At 38.3% G+C, this 22,956-nt stretch overlaps 1 protein-coding gene across 1 annotated transcript in view; it reads right to left on the bottom strand.

Moving 5' to 3' along the window:
* Positions 1-14,509: 14,509 nt before the first annotated feature.
* Positions 14,510-22,956, bottom strand: part of LOC126326131 (probable actin-related protein 2/3 complex subunit 2) — a 47,188-nt gene continuing 38,741 nt past the window's right edge. Inside the window, exon 7 of the mRNA XM_049995564.1 lies at positions 14,510-17,110. Coding sequence (XP_049851521.1) covers positions 17,083-17,110 — 28 coding nt within the window. The 3' untranslated portion in view covers positions 14,510-17,082. The remainder of the gene's footprint in view (positions 17,111-22,956) is intronic.

Here is a 22,956-nt window from a genome sequence, read left to right as displayed (position 1 = left end):
ATGATAAAATGCTTAAAATCGAAAATTTCATTAGAATTTCTTCCCGCTCGGCCTACCACTTTCTCACTTGGTGCTATTGTTTCGGTCTACTGTTACTTTGGACATTCTCTCTTCTATTCCGTATCAGGTTTTAATCACTGGAAAAATGTCCCATGGTGCACATTATCGGGTAACAATTATGCATATGAAATACCTCACTGCCGTTGTCCGTATTCGCAATCTGTGACCCAGTCGTGCCCTTTGTAGACACGGGGGCCATATCTCTAGCAATATTTCATAGCTCTGGAGATACGCTTTGAGTCTGAAGTTGACGAGCAACTCTTACATTCGAGGAAATTCTAGTATCATCTGTGTTTGGACATGATCGTGCCGAGTTTGAACTAGCTCTTTCGGTTTCTGTTATTTCCAAATCACCTACTATTTCTTTTCTGAGATGGGAGTTTTGAGTATGTTGCAACCTGACTCCCCAAGATAGTTGTTGAATTTTGCTCTCTCTGTTTTGTTTAAATTGTGAGAGCTCTGCAGTCAATGCCTTATTTGGTGCAATTTTTGTCTTTTGCAGCTGTGTTGTTTCTACTTGTTTCAAGCACATTTGCAACTTCGTTAATGCACCTCACCTATCTTTGTTGTATTTTCTGTCTTCTCTAATTTCAAGAGCAATCTGCTTTGCACCCCTCACTAGTAAATCGCGCCTCATTCACGATTCTTCTGAACTCCGCAATACCTCGTTCTAGTTTTGTTCGGAGCGTCACTACCTCATTTTTCACTTCCCTCGTTTCATGTTTTATCGACTGAATTTCAACACTAACGTTTTGAATTTTACTTCCCATTTCAGAGCGTACTTCATCATTCTCCTTTTTTATTTGATGTCCCAATCCAGAGTTGACCTTTTGAATTTTATTTCCCATTTCACTTCCCACTGCTTTTAGGTATGCAAGGATGTCCAACACAACTGTGTTATCTAGATCTTCCCTCCTATTGTGATTTTCTCTTCCCCTACTCTTAGGTGATCTTCTGCCCTTTTCCATTTCAATTTCTTGGTATTCAAGAAAGTCATCACCGCCCCTGATATGCTGCCTCGTGACGATGTCACTGACGGCGATCTACCACGATTCTTAGTTCTTCTGCATTCACTTGGACTTCCTACATTATAGTCCTGTATCTTTATGATAGCCTCAGTGTGTTTCTGTTCCTCATCTCGAATTTATTTGGGAGTGTTTTCATTGTTTTTAGATTTCCAATGCTGGTTTTATTATCATAATGTCTAGTGCTGAAAATTTGTTTGTCAGTGCTATCACTGGGGTCGTACTTATATGCTGAAATTGTTTGCACGTTTTGCTCGGCATACGCCACGTTTTCTGAGCAGAATAACTGGTAACAGTAACATTTTCTTGTGACATGGTGTTTCCGAAAGAGTGCATTATATTTCACTTCTTGCTCTTGATACTTCCTCTCAAGTTCATTGTATTTTGTACTGATTGTCTCCAGACCATTTGTTAATACACTTAAAGTTTCTTTTTTTGAGATTAGCGTGTACATTACTTCGTTTTTCGTGGCACTCACTAGGCACTGACAGCATGTACACTCATGTTTGTCTTTTATATATTTCAGGTCCAGTTTTACACATTTGCTGTGATAACAGCCCTTACAGTCAACGCACCGTATATCTCTTTTCACTTTCTTTACACAGATTTTACACACATCACTATCGCATTTTATAGTTATTGAGATATCACTGCATGAATGACTGTCACTCACCGCCATCTTAAACAATGCTACGTAAATGAAACTTTTCATAGATTGCAGTGTAGGGTTTTCCTTATATTTTATATGTTGTAATATGTCTTGTCGTAGGAACATTAACGGGTGGCAATTTATGCAGACACAATGTGTCTTCATTACTTAGCTCCAATTGCAAAAGAAATACCACAATGCTCTCTCACCTAAAACCAATGTCAAGATTTGCTCTAAACATTGTTTGGCAGACAACTTGATCTTGAGATATCAGATTTTATCTTCCATAAGAAAAAGCTCATATGTTATAAAGTTTTGGCTAGAAATTACCGTATCCTTCACCTCATGAATGCCTGAGAAGGCTTTTTGAGTTTTTCGTTATACCGAAGAACAGTTACAGATAAGTGTGTTCTTCAAATTTGTAGCAGTATGGGATAAGTAAAATCTCTTCTGATGCAAATAACAGGCTGATGAGTAATGCAGGTACCGAACATGGATAGTCTGAATGGACAAATGTGTTAGAATTATGTTGAGTTTCAGAAAATCATCTTACCATTTTTTTCTGAAACTGTTACCATTCTCCCCATGAACCACACACCTTGCCATTGGTAGGGAGGCTTGTGTGCCTCAGCAATACAGAGCAGTATCTTCTGACAGCAGCAGCAGCACCTGGACCCATGTTAAGAGGCACCAAAAACAGGAAGCCCTCAAAAAAGGACCAAATTTCTGATACCCAGAGGTAGGGACAAAACAAATAGAGCAATAGATTCAAAGAAATTCAATTTAAAAATACTGCATCAAAATGTTCAATAGGCATCCAACAAATTACAAGTGTTATTAGCTGCTGAAGTGCCCAATATGTTCATAATGACAGAGCATTATTTAAAGGAGAATGAACTAAAGATGTCCAATCTAATGAAATTTAAAATGTAGCATATTGCTGCAGAACTGTACATAAAAGCGGAGGAATAGCAATATATATAGACAGCAAAGTAACAGATTGCACTCCACAGATCACAAACTGTACAAAATTTTGCTTTGAATCAGCAGCAGTACGAATAAAGTTAATGGGGGAAAGGGGGGGGGGGGGGATGGCTTGTAATAGGAATAAACCGATCACCTAGCTCATGCAGTGAAAGATTTTTACTGGAAACTGATGTGCTACTGCATAAAGTCACAAAACAATACACTTTTGTAATAATAGCTGGTGACCTAAATATAGATATGCTTAAAGTCAGTGACTACACAAGAAGTTTTCAAGACATTTTAAGGACATACAATCTCTGGTTTCATGTAACAAATCCAACAAGACATAAAGAAACATCTAGCACATTGATAGAACATGTTCTGTCAAATATACCTACAGAGAGACAAAGAGTTCAAGTTATAAATGTTGTTGCAGACCATTTTGGACAAACAATTGAACTGCCAGATCACATAAAAACTGAGGAAAATTTAGTGGCCGAATTTAGACTAACCAACCCTAGAGATTTGAGCAGGCTGAAATTTTTGCTACAGGAAGAAAGATGGGATGATATGTACACAGAGGACAGTGTACAAAAGAACTGGAAATCTTTCTGTGGCATATTAAGACACCACTTAGATACAGTTTGTCCTAAAATATGCCATACTATTAGGGGTAAATCAAACAAAAAATGGTTCACCACAGAAATTAAAAAAGCAAGAGATGAACTGATTGAACTCTTCAGAAATGTATCAGAAAGGAAAAGGTCAGGTCAGTCATGTATTTTACAAGCATAGGAAGAAAGCATACAGTAGGATGATAAGAGAAGCAAAGACCAGTCACCAAAAATCTGAAATACAATCTTCTTCCAATGTCTCTAAAACAGTCTGGAACCATATAAATGGAAACAGAAAAGAACCATATGACTTGAAAGATACAAATATAGCACTGGCAAGGGAAGGGAAAGAAGTGACCGATTCACAAGTGTGAAATATTTTCAACCAGCACTATATAGCTATAGCGGAGAAATTTCTAAAACAAAACATATCAGTACCAAAAAGAATGTAAAGTCCCAAAATGGTACCATGTGATGGTTGTTAGTTCAAGTTCTTAGTCTGTTACCTAAACATGCAATCAATTACAGATTACAAGAACCTAACAACAAAATCAAAAACTGAAAAGAGGCAGTTACTCGTCTGAGGGTAACTGATTGTGGCGCACAGGCACACATACAAGTAATCTGCTGTCTCAAGTTTTCGAGCCATAGATATTTTTGTTGCATGTACATTCTAGATGAGATTTACACATGCACACCATTTTGAAGCATGAAGCTATCTGATCTGTGTGCCAAAATCAGGAACATGATCAGAGGCTGCAAGAAGGTAGCACAGAAATATTGAGCAAAGTTGTCTGTATCCCAAGTACTGTAAAATTATTTTTTTTTCTTTTTATTTCCTTACATCAAACCTCAAAGAGAATGTTTGAGAGTGTAGTCCATAAAAGACAGTAACCCACACACCTCAGAAGATTCAGGCTGTTCTAAAGAAGATAATGTGACATAGCACAGTTAAAGTTATCTGAAGTAGAGTGACATAGACTATGGAACAGTGATTATAGACCTACTGATCAAACTTTGTAAGATGTAGTTAGTACAGTCATTGCTTAGTGACTGCTGCCTCCACTTAGCTACAACTGCAGGACAGGGTTAGGCCTAAAGCAGCAAGACTCGCTAATCTAAACTTTTACATTTCTCAACTGTTGTCCCTTACATGTACTTCTTTTTTGCACATCGTAGCCAAGGCTAGAGTTATGTTATTGGTTATATTTATAGAACAGCAAGAGGAATACACAAGACAGAAATTCAGCAACTGGGTGTACCAGTGATAGCTACTGCTGCTGAAAGGTTGCACAACTTTTGCAAGGAAACACAAAGCTATATAAGTAACCCCGATATTGCCCATCGTGATACACTAAATTTTAATGTGTTTATACATCAAAAGTTAGCATTCATCTGTTTTTTTTTTTTTTTTTGTGGATGTATACGTATTCTCAACTTTTAATGTAGCATCTGCATACATTTTACATTTTTCACAAATGTCCTTTTTTTATTTTTAGTTTTGGGAATTTGTGTCCTTTTATTTTGGTTTTAATCACATTTTGTCAACAATTTATACACTTTCTACTTCAGTTATTGAATTACATCATTGTGGACTTATGTGGAAGAATCTTTCAGTCTTTGTTTAGTAAAAATATTGAAATTAATGATGAAAAGTGTTTTGATCAGTTTTCAAGTTTACAGAAGAAATCCCAGCCACTTGTGATGGGAAACGTGAACCAAGCCAGAAGAAATGGTGCAAGTATATTGAGTTGTCTAATAGTGAAGAACAGTTTAGTGAATCAGTTGAAATTGCACATTTTTTCTTTGAAGTGGCAGTCCATAATGGCTGTGTTGAGAGGTTGTTCTCCTTAATACAACTACAGTGGGCAAAGGAGAGAAACATACTGACAGTCAAATGTGTAAAATTGTGCCAACAAAAGACAGCAAATTGAAAAATTCTCTGGTAAAGAAAATTGAGGGACTTGGAGAATCATATTGGGAACTATTTTAGAGTGTAATGAAATCTTTGGCATTGTAAATGGTGAGCTGGTTAAGCCAGAAGAATGTGAACAAAATCATGAAGCCAATCTTGCTTAATTAACCGAGGCTAAAGCAGAAGCAAGGTAACGGATAATTCTGTCACTTGATGCCAAGTCATTACTTTGTAATTGGGAATGCAAGACTGCTGAATGGTTTTGGGGTAAGCTGTATAAAATTACGATGGTCTCTCAACTGAAAACCTTGATGCACTTAGACACAAATTTCATAAAACTGTTTGGGAAGCATGACTTTTGCAAAATTTTACCATAGAGTTTGATTACATGTATGAGGTCTGTTCAAAAAATTGCAAAACTTTGTCCACAAAATTTTTCTACGCTTGCCTTTTACTTACTCTTCATCGTCTCCTTCGAAATACTATTGTCCACAATTGATACACTGCTGCCAATGCCATTTCCACTCCCAGAAACAGTCTTGGCACACCTCTTACTGGATCGCATGAAGCCCCATCTGCGAATTTTTTAAATCTCATCTATTGTTGCAAATCCTCATCCTTTCAATGTGGAAATAAAGAAGAGTTCACAGGAGGTCTGGAGAGTACAGAGGATGAGGCAGCACAGTGCTTTTGTTTTTTGTGCAATAGTCCCACACCAACAGGAATGAATGTGCAGGTGCATTATTGTGATGCAAGAGCCATGAATTGTCTTGCCACATTTCATTGCATGGGAAGAACACCTGTTGAGAACCAGCATTTGAACTGTGGTCTTTTCCTGAGACATATGTAGGGTGAAGCAATACGTTGATTGACCTTATACGAACATACAGTCTCCAAAATTTTAACAGTAAACCACATCATCAAGTACAATGTCTTTCTCATAATGTCTGCCGGTGACAATGACTGAGCTTTTATTTGATGCTTTTGTGCTTGTAAAATCAAACCACAACAAAATGTGCTACTCTACTTCTTCTGTGTTTTGTATTTCACTACAATTTTGTCACATTGTGACTTTTCGATATGTATGAACAACTCCAAGAAGCATGTGATATTATCACTACATTGTGTGTGTGTAATTTGCTCTCTATCAAGAATGGCATGTGGTGTTATATTTGCTAATCATCTAGTCACAAACCTGGTTTGATATCCTGTAAGCCTGTATTTTATTTATCAGGTGACTGTGCATTACTGTGTTAAACACCTTCTGAAAATCAAGGACTGTGACATCGACCCGGGCACAGGTGCCTACATCCTTTTGGGTCTTGAGGATGAGCAAAGTGACCTTGCTTTTACAAGATCATAGTTTACAGTATTGTGCTGATTCCTACAGAGGAGGTTATCAGTCTCAAGAAATGTCATGTTTAAGCATTAAGTTCATTTCAAAGACTGACATTACGTATACTTGTACGCATTTCCTTGACAACCCTTCTTGAATCTGCAAATGACATGCACAATTTACCATCACTTGGAACACTTTGTTCTTCCAACAACCAGTGATAGAATGTTGCTAGAATAGGAGAAAAGTTCCTTTGCTCTCTCTGCACAATTAAATAGGTAATCCACCAAGTCCAGTTGCCTTTCATCTGTTAAACACTTTTAGTTGGTATCCTGTCATAAAGACACTTATTCTGTTATGTAATTTCGGATTTCATGTGTTGACTGAAAAGAGTATCTGTGGTACGACCTTCATCCATGAAACATTTTTGGGGAAAAATATGTAGTGTTTCAGCCTTCTTTGTGTTATCTTCCATTTCTATTCGAGTATGGCCATTGTATTACTGGATGGCTTTCATCCATTCACTGACATCTTAGAATGTTTTGTTACATCAGTAGGCAGAGATTTGCTTTTGATTTTGTTGAATGCTTTTGCATGGCTCTCTTTGTGCTCGTTTCACTTTTGTTTGTCAGCTAGGTTTTGTTTGCATTTAAACCTGGGGTGAAGTTGTCTTTCCTTTCAGAGTAACTGTCTAAGAGGGTGGTTGTTTCACACCTTTCACAACTTTGTGTATTGTACTATACTCTCGATTGTGGTCTATTTGCAGTTAGCTTCTACAGTTCTGGCGAAAAATTTTTGATGTTAATTCCTCAAGTAAACGGAACTTTGTTTCTAGTTGTACTTACTAAATAGAAGTATCTTTCTACTTATCTTAACATTCTTGTTGACAACTTATGATCAGTGATGCTGTAACTGGCCTTTCATTATCAAATCACTGCCCTTTCTTACATGAAAAAGTTCAGACCTCCCTGGAACTGTGAAATCTAAGACAGTACCCTCACAAGTTGTTCTCTCAGTGACTGCTCAAGGTAATTTTCACATAAGGCATTCAAAATAATACCATGTAGAAGACTCCCCTCTAATACTGTAACATGATCAGAAATGTTAGGCACTTCCTCCTTTCCCTTCATCGCCTGAGACAGGGTGCCAATAAAAGCACCTGATTACTCTACTGACCTTGTCTAACACCTAATTCCAAACAAATGATTTTGGATTCAGAATCTTTACTAACTTCACTACATATTATTAAATTATTTATATCCATTAAACACACACTCGCCACTGGGGTTCAACATTTTTGTGAGACATAATCTAATTGTAGTTACGGATATCACTGCCCTTCACTTCACTTCAGCCAGCTTTTGTTCCAAGCGCTGTGTGGAACTTATTACCATTTATAAGTCAATACATTATTTTTTATCATGTGTGAGAAGGGATCCTCTCTTACAAAACCTACATGTGCACTCTGAAACCCTACTAGCCACTTTCTGTGTGTACTACACACGTCATATATTAAGGGGAGTCCAATACTCCACCAAAAAGCAGAGCCCGGGACATCAAGCTGTAAGACTGTCATGGTGTGAGAGCCTCCCATATAAACAATCCTATCGGCTCCAAACCAGAGGGGTGTGATTGGTTCAGGAGATGAGGCTGCAAAATACTAGATCAGCTTCTACACTATATGTGAAGCTTTCTGTCTTAACTGACCAGCCAGCCACCTATGACAATGGCCTCAAAAACTTGTATAAATTGGGTCCAGTATAGTGCACACTTCTGCTGATATTCAGTTACCTGTATCTCCTAACCAGCTTATTAAATTGGTTCATTTTTTACATACTGCACCAATATCAAGAGCTCAGATGCTAAACCAATCCTAAGCAAAGAAGGTAAAGCTGAAAGATGAAAGGAGTATACAGAGTGCCTATACAGGGGAGATGAACTTGAAAGCAATATTATACAAAAGGAAGTGGACGTTGATGGTGAGATGAGAATTTGACAAAGCCCTGAAAGATCTAAGTCAAAAAAAGGCCCCAAGGGTAGACGATATTCCGTCAGAACTACTGACAGCCTTGGGAGAGCTGGCCATGACAAAACTCTTCCTCATGGTGTGCAAGATGTACGAGACAGGTGAAATACCCTCAGACTTCAAGAAGAATATAACAACTCCAATTCCAAAGAAATCAGTTGCTGACAAGTGTGCAAATTACTTAAGTCATGGTTGCAATATATTAACACAAATTCTTTACAGAAGAATGGAAAAACTGGTAGAAGCCGACTTCAGGGAAAATCAGTTTGGATTCCGGAGAAACGTAGGAACACGTGAGGCAATACTGACCCTACAACTTATCTAAGAAAAGGTCAATCTACATTTATAGTACTTGCAGACCTTAAGAAAACTTTTGACAATGTCGACTAGAATTCTCTGTTTAAAATTCTGAAGGTAGCAGGGGTAAGATACAGGGAGCAATGGAACACGCACATTGAACAAGCAGTAAAGGAAACCAAAGAAAAATTTGGAATAGGAATTAAAGTTTAGGGAGAAGATATAAAAACATTGCAGTTTCTCAAGGACATTGTAATTCTGCCAGAGACAGCAAAGGACTTGGAAGAGCAGCTGAACTGAGTGGACAGTGTCTTGAAAGGATGAACGACAATAACAACATGAGGACAATGGAATGTAGTCAAATTAAATGACGTGATGCTAAGGGAATGAGATTATGAAATAAGACACTTAAAGTAGTAGATGAATTCTGCTATTTGGGCAGCAAAATAACTGATGATGGCCAGAGTAGAGAGAATATAAAATGTAGACTGAGAATGGAAAGAAAAGTGTTTCTGAAGACGAAAATTTGTTAACATCAAATACAGATTTAAGTGTTAGGAAGTCTTTTCTGGGGGGATTTGTCAGAAGTGTGCCATGTATGGAAGTGAAACATGGACAATAAACAGTTTACACAAAAAGAGAACAGAAACTTTTGAAATGTGGTGTTACAGAAGAGTGCTGAAGGTTAGGCGGGTCGATCATGTAACTAATCAGGAAGCACTGAAGAGAATTGGGGAGACAAGAAATTTGTGGCACAACTTGTCTGAAAGAAGGAATCAGTTGACAAGACACATTCTGAGACATCAAGGGATCACCAATTGGGTATTGGAGGGAATTATGTGAGATAAAAATTGTAGAGGGAGAGGCGACCAAGAGAGAATACAGTCAGCAGATTTAGAAAGATGTGGGTTGCAGAAGTTATTTGGCAATGAAGAGGCTCGCACAGGATAGAGTAGTATGGAGACCTGCATCAAACTATTCTTTAGACTGAAAACAACAACAACAAATTATTCATATTATTTATCCACTCTGCGCCTGTGCATGAGCGCTCCATGCTTGAAGCCCAATGATGACTCTCTGCACTCACCTAGGACACGTGACTGGTAATGCTGGGGCATTGTTGGCATAATACCATGTGACAACACTCCCTCCAGAGAAACAAAGCTCAGTTAGCAAAATTTCAGAAGCGAGCAGTAAGTGAGGAGTACAATATCATTAAGTCATAACATCCAAGACAGTAGTATTCCTTAGAGTGCCTATTGTCAACATTAAACATTTTGTCTCCTGATGGTAAGTCTTTGGTTAGCATTTTTGTCACATAATTTACTGTTTTTCATTACAGGAACTCACAGATATTGGTGTGTACCATTACCCGTAGTTCATATAAGATGTGTTACAACATTTGCTGGTGACTGTTCCTCATGTGGTCTGCAAGATGTGGTTTCAACAAAAAAAAATGCTCCATTCCACTTCAATATTACCATCCATAAACATATATGTCGTCATTGGATTACAAGGAGAGTTCCTGTGATGTGCCTAGTGCAAAAGCTATCTCACTCCAATGATGTTAATTAATTTGTTATTGTATAAAATCCTAACAGAACTGGAAGCGGAACTGGCTTGCTGGGTGACAGCTACCTTTCTCATTGCACAACAGATAATCGGGATATTAGAGAGACTGCAGTGCAAAATTTTCTGTTTCACTGTAATGTGTACGTCAAGAGTGGTGTTTTTCATTTTGAACACTTGTTATGAGTTGTTGCTATAAGGAATTAAGTTGTTTATGCCAGTTTAAAACACTAACCTATTCTGACCAGTAGCACGTTCTCTGTAATCTGCATAACATGGCCCCAGGATTTGGGCTGCTCTGTAGATGTGAAACAGTAGTCAAACTATCAAGTTTCTGAAGATGTCTTTGCAGCATATTCTATAAGTAACATTATCTTCCATATTCTGAAAATTTTATCCTAATAAATGAAGTATTCAAACAAATGATTATCTTAATTACAAAATCACATATAGTTGTAATTATATTTACTGTAAATGTAGCTGAACTTGCGCACCTTAATAGTTTCTATACATGGGTTTTCCAGTTGACCTAGTCGTCATAAAAACTGAATGCTGTCTGTCTTGCATTTAATTGTTTGAATAGACTATATTTATAACTTGTGGAGTTCCATGCGAAGTATTTCAGTATATGTACACAATCTTATCAAAATTTAATGATAATCCATTTCAGTTGAAACACCTACTCATGTTTCCAAATATTTTATTAGCTGTATTTTCAGCAAGAGAACTGGTGCAATCTTTTTATTATTATATACAGGGTGGTCCATTGATCGTGACCAGGCCAAATATCTCATGGAATAAGCATCAAATGAAAAAACTACAAAGAACGAAACTTGTCTAGCTTGAAGGGGGAAACCGGATGACGCTATGGTTGGCCCGCTAGATGGTGCTGTCATAGGTCAAATGCGTTTTTTTAATAATATGAACCCCCCCCCCCCCATTTGTATTAAATATTTGTGTAGTACGTAAAGAAATATGAGTGTTTTAGTTGGACCACTGTTTTCGTTTTGTGATAGATGGTGCTGTAAATGTCGCAAACATATGGCTCACAATTTTAGATGAACAGTTGGTAGGTTTTTTAAATTAAAATACAGAACTAGGTACGTTTGAACATTTTATTATGGTTGTTCCAATGTGATACATGTACCTTTGTGAACTTATCATTTCTGAGAATGCATGCTGTTACAGCGTGATTAACTGTAAATACCACATTAGTGCAATAATGCTCAAATGATGTCCGTCAACCTCAGTGCATTTGGCAATATGTGTAACGACATTCCTCTCAACAGCGAGTAGTTCGCCTTCTGTAATGTAAGCACATGCATTGGCAATGCACTGACTGACAGGCGTCGTCGGTGGATCACAATAGCAAATATCCTTCAACTTTCCTCACAGAAAGAAATCCGGGACGTCAGATCCGGTGAACATGTGGGCCATGGTAAGGTGCTTTGACGACCAAGCCACCTGTCATGAAATATGCTATTCTGTACCGCTTCAACTGCACATGAGCCATGTGCTGGACATCCATCATGTTGGAAGTACATCGCCATTCTGTCATGCAGTGAAACATCTTGTAGTAACATCGGTAGAACATTACGTAGGAAATCAGCATACATTGCACCATTTAGATTGCCATCGATAAAATGGTGGCCAATTATCCTTCCTCCCATAATGCCGCACCATACATTAATCCGCCGAGGTCGCAGATGTTCCGCTTGTTGCATCCATCGTGGATTTTCCGTTGCCCAATAGTGCATATTATGCCGGTTTACGTTAACGATGTTGGTGAATGACGCTTCATCGCTAAATAGAACACGAGCAAAAAATCTATCATTGTCCCATAATCTCCCTAGTGCCCAGTGGCAGAACTGCACACGACATTCAAAGTCGTCGCCATGCAATTCCTGGTGCATAGAAATATTGTACGGGTGCTATTGATGTTGATGTAGCACTCTCAACACCGACGTTTTTGAGATTACCGATTCTCACACAATTTGTCTGCTGCTGATGTGTGGATTAGCCTCGACAGCAGCTAAAACACCTACTTGGGCATCATCATTTTTGCAGGTCATGGTTGACATATCACATGTGGCTGAACACTTCCTGTTTCCTTAAACAACACAACTATCCGATGAACAGTCCAGACACTTGGGTGATGTAGTCCAGGATACCAAGCAGCATACATAGCAAACGCCCATTGGGCATTTTGATCAAAATAGCCATACATCAACACGATATCGACCTTTTCCGCAATTGGTAAATGGTGCATTTTAACACGGGTAATGTATCACGAAGCAAATACCGTCCACACTGGCGGAATGTTACGCAATACCACATACTCATACGTTTGTAACTATTACAGTGCCATCTATCACAAAGTGGTCCAACTAAAACATTCATATTTCTTTATGTACTACACGAATATGTAATAAAAAATGGGGGTTCCTATTTAAAAAAACGAAGTTGATATCTGTTTGAACTATGGCAGCGCCATCTAGTAGGCCAACCATTGCGCCATCTGGTTTCCCCCTTCAAGCTAGACAAGTTTCGTTCTTTGTAGTATTTTCGTTTGCACTTATTTCGCGAGATATTTGGCCAGGTCCCGATCAATGGGCCTCCCTGTATGCATCACTGGCAGACATTTTCATCTTTTGACACTGTAGATGGAACTTCATTTCTTTATGAATGATACAACAGATGACTGCAGTACACCAGATCTGTTTCTTGCAAATGTGGAATGCCTACTGTAATGCGACTATCCGAGAACATACACACACTGTTTTTGTTGTACAGGCAAGATATAAACTATGAACTTGCTGTATCTACTATTTCATAATAATTTAACATTAGTAAGACAATACAATGACTTACACAACAAATGCGATTAACTTGGTCACAAATTCTCAATGGGAATAATTTCTGATTTATCGATTCTAGTATATCTTAAGTCAAAGAAAATTCACGTGACAAATGTTTAAAATCTGATTTGTTAGCCACTAAGATTTTTTTCTGTAACGTGTTTTCATTTTTCATGATGATATCAATTTTTAAAGCTCCTGGTAATAACAAGATGGATCCGTAATTCTTTACTATTGTTTTACCCCCCTTTTTTGCTAAGCTAGATGGAGGTAAAAAGTAGCAGCCTAGTCTTCCACTGGAACAGATTTTCTGATTTATCTGCATACAGTATTATTCTAGGAATGTAATGGATGAAATTATTTTTACAAATATTACATATATTTTTAGGAAGTTTAATTTGAGATGGAGCTGAGCACACTGCATGTTACCTAAATGACATCATTAAATATGACTACCAGGATGACATTAAGTTTAAAGTAACAATATCTCTCTGCAACATTGACAAAGTCTACCCTCATATAATTGCACTTTCTGCCTAGAATTCACAGCTTCACTATTCATTTCACATTAGATGTCTTTTCAGTCTCTAACTGCCACAGTGGATTTTACTTACCAGTAAACTAGAATCCCCCCCAACAACTCCACAGCGTTTTTGCAGTTTAAATTACTCTCACAATGTCCTGCTGTCTCCAAAACTCCTCCTTCATTAATATGACAAATTAAAATATTGATGTATTTTTTTTTTTCACTGAATGCAGGGTGTGTTTCCTGGGAAATCATTAAAACACAGTTTTTTATTTTTTCTAAATGAAAATATGTATAGTGACAACACAGAACATTTGATAGGATGACTGAGTCTGGCTAAAATTATCTGCCTGCACTTAAGACATCATCTTGTCTTCTTAATGGTACTACTGTAACGGTCGACCTCTGTGTTGAGTTCGAGACAAAGGGGGAGTAACAACGTGCCGATAATGTCACTTACTCTTTGAGGTATGATCAAATAGCTCACTTTGTAGAGTATTTCTCACAAAAACCTGATTTCAAATTTGAATTCTGGTTTATCAGGCAGTCTGAATCTTTTGTGAACATGCAAATGCTGCAATGTTCAGTGGTAAATAATTATGAAAATGCAGGACATTGGATGTCTTGAGAGGTTTTTCTTCAATCTACTACCAAGAAGTAAAACAGGATTTAAGGAAGACAATGTCTGTATTAATAAAAGTAAATTACATAACAAATCTAACTTCTGTTATTTTTAATGCATATTATATTTATAATCATAATAAAAAACAACGACATAAATTGGAATTGTACAGAAAAATTACTGTTAAGTATCAGTTTGCACTGACAAACACGATGCAGCAGAAAAAATAAGATTTGCATATCACTGGCCAGATAAGCTCCCCTTGCTGCAATTTTACAGCAAGTAAGTTTTCTGGCCACTTCAAAATTGAATATCTGATTAACAAAGGTAACAAGGAAAACAACGAATATAAATGAGACATTTAAAATATAAAACTATCTTTTGAGACACAGAAGAGAGCTGTGCAAGTAACATTAATCATTTATAATACAACGTCTGAAAAATTACTGTTGATATGTTTTTAATTTATAACTTAATTATAAATATTAACATGAGCAGTTATAAATAAATCACATCACTTTCCTGCCAAAAAATGGAACTTCTACATGTGGCATGTTATTTACTTAAAGAAATAAAAATATAAAATTCTAAAATAAAAGCTCATTGAACGCTTCCTCCATCTTTTTTTTTTTTAACTTGTGCTTCAGACCAAAATAAATCACTGAAATCACAACAAACCCGCCACGAAGATTAAGTTATAATAATCTGTTTTCTGTGGAACCTTCATACTTCTAGGCATACCACATCAAATTATCACACATGTACGGCACCTCGAACATCATCTCTCACTATACACGTCACAACACTGTGCTGGTCATGCACAGGAACTATTAATCATGTCTCATATTTCACAGACGTAAAAACTGCAAATGTGTTTCACAATACTAGATTTCCTCACACAGTCTGAGGTAGTGGTTTTCACTTTATAGTTCCACTACTATAACAACTTTCACATGCACTGTTATTGCATTATTTTTACATGTTTATAATCAATCAATCATATTGAGTTTAATTACAATATTCACAAGATTTAAAAAAGTTATTCAACAATTAACATCAGCTTTGTTCCCTAATCTTTTGTCACTGTGTACAACAAAGCTTTGAGACGGTATTAGGCATAAAGTTGGAACTCTCATGAGCAAAATGTAAATGAGTTCTATAAAAGTACTGTAATTACCTTAGAATTGGAGCATTGCATTGTATACCAAGGAAAGAAAGTTTATAACAAATCAGTTGGGTGCAGCAGTAAACAGCTAGATAGCACCTGCAAGTACTTCTAAATTAGTTTAGTGAAATTAGTGAATTCGAAATGTTGCCTAAAGTTACTAGGACTCATTACCTCATTTACACTAGACTGATCTGTAATTACATCTTTTACACCATACTCTTACAAGCAATGAAAGTATGCAACAAAAATCTAGACCAATTAGGTCATAAAATGCAGCCATTGAATTGATAAATGTTTATACAGTGTAGTCACTCCTTGTTAAACACAAAGGTAAAATGATATGATGCATTAACTGAATTCTGACAAATTTATTCAAGTATATACAGCTATCAAGAATGCTGCTTTACATGCAAAACTGAAAGACCTTTACACACTGTGGCAATGAAATCATATTTTTTTCTTCGCTGACCTCAAAACCTTAAGTGAAGCAATGTTAACAGCAATAACAAACTGAAGTATTTATTAATACTTGAAAGGAACATGAATTGAAGCACTGGGTATGGATACTTATGGATTATAATATTCTGTGACTGATATCTTGACCCCAGATAAGGCACTACTGATTTGTATACTGGCTCACATTCACAATATAAATAACATACTCTTCCATTCATTTGCTTTAAAGAAAATAAAAAAATAAAGGATGAAATGCTGACATCTGGCATTGCTACTCATAGTTGCAAAATATAACAATAAAAGTTAGTAGGACATTGTTACAAAAAAATGAAACACATTTAATGTTTTTGACTGTTCTTAAAACCACATTAAACAATAAATAAGCAAAACAAAAAAGGGAAATAAAGTATGAAATCAGACTCCCTTGACTGATAAAATGATAGCATACTACCTAGCAATATGTACCAATCATTAAATTCACATTTTTATTCCAAAATGTTTTGTTCTCGATTACTGTTCAGTGTCTAAAAACACAGCCACAGAAGAAAAATGTTTATAAATGATGAAACACTATGTAGAAAAATTAAATTAATAAAAAAAAAACAATATTGACTGACAGATATTGACATAATACTCCAATACTAAGATAATAAATGTCGCCTTGTTTCTTTCTTCCATAAGGCTGACTTTTGTTCTCAAAATTCTGAACTATCCGATATAAACTTATCGTTTTTGACACAAGAGATTGAATACGACTTAAGAGGAGGCTGCCCCTTGAGTAGTGACCAAATAACTGGGATGGGATGCTGCAGTAGCAGTAGCACCAGCCAATTTTCATAATGTACAAGTTTATTAATGTTTCAGCAGTCTATCAATGACAAACACTGAACAAGGCTTCTCTGCACAGACACTGTGCAATATAAATGAGCGTTTCCTTGAAGCCTTTGCACAGATGAAAAAGCCATGATTTTGAATGCACTATGTTTCATGGTGAATCATTCTTTCCTAATAAAAGACCGTCCACTGCAAAAGAAAAGAACACAATGGTAAGAGAAAATATATAGTTAACTCTCTCTCTCTCTCTCTCTCTCTCTCTCTCACACACACACACACACACACACACACACACACACACGAGAGTGGGGGAGAGGGGAAGAGGGGGGAGAGGGGGAGAGGGGGAGAGGGGGAGAGATTTGTTATGTCAAAGGAATGTTACAAAATTAAGCAATAAATGTGTCCTTTATGTCCTTTATTCAAACACATGTTAAGGCAATGTCTGTAGCAGATACTGTAACATTGACAGAATTGCATACAAAAAAATGCAGTAAACTGACTCAAAATTTGTTCTAGACAAAATCTAAGAAGGTGGAGAAAGACAAAGTAGAAAACTATAGCACACGCGTAACAGTGTCGCATCTACCATAAGACACAGCCTTATCAAAGGCACCTTCAGTGCCAGGCAGGAGGATTTGCATGCTCCAGTCAAGGGCTCTGCCAGTGGTAACATAGCTAATGGCAGTGTTACCCAAGGCAGCAAGCCTTGAAAGAGGATCAGATGAATCATATCTTACGTAGGGTAAAGGAGACTTTATGAGTGAAAGGAAACCAACCTCCCTAGGGGAATAAACTCCCAAGGAAAAAATCCTGCTTCTCCAGGTTCAGGGTTAGGTGTGGGTCAAACAATTCCATCTCATAAAATTATTGCAGATACCAAATACTGAACTAAGAAGGATGTGGATTACAAGATGATGACACAGCAAAGAAAAAGGTTAACAAGAAGGAATATGGATATCATGATACCCATTTGGAATGTGACAACACTTAAATGAGACCAAACAAACTGTGAGAAATCAGCAAGGAAATGGGTAAGAATAGAATAAAAATAGCTGTGCTACAATAAATAAAATGGAAAGGACAGGGTGCAATCCCATTGGAGAAATATATTCTGCAGGATAGTGAGTGGAATACAGGCCATCATTGTATTGGTTTTCTTATACATAGCTCAACGAAGGCAAATATAATTAGTTTCAAAGCAGTTAGCAACAGGCTGTGTTCTTTAAGAGTTAGGACAATTTTTTTTAAAAATATTACGGTGATGTGTGCCTCTGCACCTAACATAGGAATCAAATGAAGATGAGAAGGATGCATTTAACTCCAAACTGGAGGACGAAATCACCAAAGTGCAAAGGCATGACGCAAAAACAATACTTACGGATCTGAAAGTGAAAACTGGAGAAGAAGTAGTGTATAAAAAAACAACAGAAAAAGAAAGTTAGGATGAAGTCACTGATGATAACAGACTAAGACTGACAGACTTCGTCAATGGTAAGGAGATGACAAAAGGCACACGGCATCCAATGAAAGATGGGGACACAGATTATTACTTACTGTTAGTGCGGTTCAGGTATAGACAGAATACAGAATGGCAAGAAACAAAAATAGTGTGTGTGTATGGGGAGGGGGGGGGGGGGGGGCAGGGGTAAATACAATATACAAAAAAATCTAAACCAAAGAAAAGCAGGAAGAGTACAAAAAGAAATTAGAAGAGATCAAGAAGACAAGAATGAGCACATGGACATGTATTTCGAAACTATATGGAGGACAGCAAAAACATACATCAATATAGCCACAGAAGAAGTACTGGAGAGGGCAGAATACCAAACACCACTGAAATGGCTTGATGAGGAATGCTCACTGACAATCCAAGAGAGAAATGAACTGGGGGGACTGGGGAGGGGGGAGGACAAGACCAGTAGTAGAAGACTATAGAGAGAAGGGCAAAAGAGAAGATACATTCTTTAGAGTGAAGAAAAGGAAGTATGAGTGTAGGAAGATAGAGTAGTTGGACTAAATGAGGGATAATAAATAGAAATGAAAATTCTATGAAAGATCTAGAGAAATGAAGAGAGGGTTTCAACTAAGAGCAGTCTTAAAAGGATAAAGGTGGAAACCTCATTGGAGATAAAAGCAAAGTTCAGGTAGATGGCAAGAGTATTTTGCCGAGTTACTTCATGGAAAAGGGGCAGCGAACAGAGAGCAGAGAGAGAGGGGGGGAAACCTTGAATGAACAAGAGGAGGAACTGAACTCAGAATTGGAATTAGAGGCAAAATGTGAAGGAGCAGGAAGCCAAACCATCAGAATTAGAGGAAGTGAAGAATGCAATTAAAAACTTAAAGAATAACTAAGCAGCAGGAGAACACAGAAAGATGATACAGCAGAGTGCAGTACTTACCATGGAATTACTTTCTTAGATACAACATGTAGGGTGTTTAGTAAGATTTCAGCTTCTCAGCTATGATACCTGATGGAAATGATACTGGGAGATTATCAGGCTGGATTTAGGAGAAATAGGTCCACAACAGACCAGCTGTTTTTATTCAGACGAATGAGAGAGAATATTTATGAATGACAAGCAGCTGCATCAGTTGCACGTTTACTTTGAACAAACATATGACAGCCTAGACAGGGATGAGATTCTGTAAACTATGAAGGATTTTAGAATCCCGCGGAAATTAGGGAAGTTGACTGAATGACAATGAAAGCAACAGTTTGCAAGATTAGAATGGTGCAAGAGTTGTCAGTAGAGTTCCTTGTGGGGAGGGGGGCTGCAGCAGGAAGTTGTGATCTCTGTGCTTCTCTTTAACTTAGTGCTAGAGAAGGTAATTTGGCAAATGCCAACAAACCTAGGAGGAATAATACTTCACCAGCAGGCAGAGATGGTGGTATATGCTGATTACATCCCATTAATTGCAAGGAATATCAGAGCCTTGTAGGGTAATGATGCTGCATTGGAAGGAGCAGTGTAGAAGTCAGGAATGGAAACGGATATAGGTAAAACAAAGAATACAATGGTGAGAGACCCTAGTGGGAACAGAGGAGACACTTCAATAAAAATAAATGGGAAGAGTACCAAAGGGTGGAACACCTAGGCTTGATAATACCAGAAGAAATTTGAGAAAGGATAGCTAGTGGAAACCAATGTTGTTGCTTCTTGCAGAATGTATTCAAGTCCAGAAACATTAATAGTAATACAAAAACCCAAATATATTTGGCTGTACAGTAATATATGGATCAGAAAGCTGGGTGGTGACCACAAGGGAGGAAGGCTGGTTACTGAGATGGAAAAACGAAGATTTGCAACCAACGGTTGCTTCGTCAGGAAAGAGGGAAGGAGAGGGAAAGATGAAAGGATTTGGGTTTGAGGATTTCATAGGGATGAACCAAGAGGTTACGAAGGTTAGGTGGACGGCCGAAAGACACTCTTGGTGGAGTGGGGAGGATTTCATGAAGGATGGATCTCATTTCTGGGCATGATTTGAGGAAGTCTTATCCCTGCTGGAGAGCCACATTCAGAGTCTGATCCAGTCCCGGGAAGTATCCTGTCACAAGTGGGGCACTTTTGGGGTTCTTCTGTGAGAGGTTCTGGGTTTGAGGGGATGAGGAAGTGGCTCTGGTTATCTGCTTCTGTACCAGGTCGGGAGGGTAGTCGCGGGATGCGAAAGCTGTTTTCAGGTTGTTGGTGTAATGGTTTAGGGATTCAGGACTGGAGCAGATTAGTTTGCCACGAAGGCCTAGGCTGTAGGGAAGGGACCGTTTGATATGGAATGGGTGGCAGCAGTCATAATGGAGGTACTGTTGCTTGTTGGTAGGTTTTCATCCCTATGAAATCCCCAAACCGCCTTCCCTACCCTCTGGCTCCTACCCTTGTAACCGCCCCCTGTGTAAAACCTGTCCCATGCACCCTCCCACCACCACCTACTCCAGTCTGGTAACCTGGAAGGTGTACACAATCAAAGGCAGAGCCACATGTGAAAGCACCCACGTGATTTACCAACTGACCTGCCTACACTGTGATGCTTTCTATGTGGGAATGACCAGCAACAAACTGTCCATTCGCATCAATGGACACAGGCAGACAGTGTTTGTTGGTAATGAGGATCACCCTGTGGCTGAACATGCCTTGGTGCACAGCCAGCACATCTTGGCACAGTGTTACACCGTCCAGGTTATCTGGGTGCTTCCCACTAACACCAACCTATCCGAACTCCAGAGATGGGAACTTGCCCTTCAATATATCCTCTCTTTGCGTTATCCACCAGGCCTCAATCTTCGCTAATTTCAAGTTGCCGCCACTCATACCTCACCTGTCATTCAACATCATCTTTGCCTCTGCACTTCCGCCTCGACTGACATCTCTGCCAAGACTCCTTGCCTTTAAATATGTCTGCTTGTGTCTGTATCTGTGTGGATGGATATGTGTGTGTATGCAAGTGTATACCTGTCCTTTTTCCCCCCTACGTAAGTCTTTCCGCTCCCGGGATTGGAATGACTCCTTACCCTCTCCCTTAAAATCCACATCCTTTCATCTTTCCTTCTCCTTCCCTCTTTCCTGACGAAGCAACTGTGGGTTGCAAAAGCTCAAAATTTTGTGTGTGTGTTCGTGTGTTTTTTTATTGTGCCTACCTACCAGCGCTTTCCCGCTTTGTAAGTCATGGAATCTTTGTTTTTAATCTATTTTTCCCATGTGGAATGTTACTTTACACACACACACACACACACACACACACACACACACAAAGATGATGTGACTTACCATATAAAAGTGCTGGCAGGTTGATAGACACACAAACATACACACAAAAATTCAAGCTTTCGCAACCCAAGGTTGCTTCATCAGGAAAGAGGGAAGGAGAGGGAAAGATGAAGCAACCTTGGGTTGTGAAAGCTTGAATTTTGTGTGTATGTTTGTGTTTGTTTGTGTGTCTATCAACCTGCCAGCACTTTCGTTTGGTAAGTCACATAATCTTTGTTTTTAGATATATTTTTCCTACGTGGAATGTTTCACTCTATAGATATATTAGAATATAGTTGACAAGGCAGAGGGAAAAAATGGACACTCCGACCACACAGACAAGAGCCAATAAGGCGAGTAGACAGGATAAATATACCAAATGGGATTGAGTAATGAGAGTTGAAGGATGAAAGTACACTGAAGTGCCAAAGAAACTGGTATAGGCATACGTATTCAAATACAGATAGATATAAACTGGCAGATTAAAGTGTTGCGGTCGACAGGACAATAAGTGACTGGTGCAGTTGTTAGATTGGTTACTGCTGCTACAATGGCAGGTGATGAAGACTTGAGAGTCTGAATGTGGTGTTATGGCTGGTACATGAGCAATGGGACACAGCATCTCTGAGGTAGCACAAAAGTGGGGATTTTTCCATACGACTGTTTCACGAGTGTACCATAAATATCAGGAATCCAGTAAAACTTAAAATCTCCGACATTGCTGGGGCTGGAAAAAGAGCCTGCAAGAATGGGACCAATGACGACTGAAGAAAATCTTTCAACGTGATAGAAGTGCAACCCTTCCACAAATTGCTACATGTTTCAATGCTGGGCCATCAACAAATGTCAGCATGTGAACCATTCAACGAAACATCATTGATATGGGCTTTCAGAACTGAAAGCCCACGTATGTACTCTTGATGGCTGCACGACACAAAGCTTTATGCCTCGCTTGGGCTCGTCAGCACAGACATTCGACTGCTGATGACTGGAAACATGTTGCCTGGTCCGACGAGCCTTGTTTCAAATTGTATTGAGCAGATGGACGTGTATTGGTAAGAAAACAACCTCATGAATCCACAGACCCTGCATGTCAGCAGAGGGCTGTTCAGGCTGTTGGAGGCTCTGTAATGGTCTGGGATGAGTGCAGTTGGGGTAATAAGGGATCCCTGATATGTCTAGATACTGTGACATGTGACACGTACTTAAGCATACTATCTGATCACCTGCATCCATTCACATCATCCATTATGAATTTTGTCTGACCTGGGCACTTCCAGCAGGATAATGCAACAC

Source organism: Schistocerca gregaria, chromosome 2 (genome assembly GCF_023897955.1).
Source record: "Schistocerca gregaria isolate iqSchGreg1 chromosome 2, iqSchGreg1.2, whole genome shotgun sequence".
NCBI lineage: Eukaryota > Metazoa > Arthropoda > Insecta > Orthoptera > Acrididae > Schistocerca > Schistocerca gregaria.
This window is presented reverse-complemented; position numbering and strand designations above follow the sequence as displayed.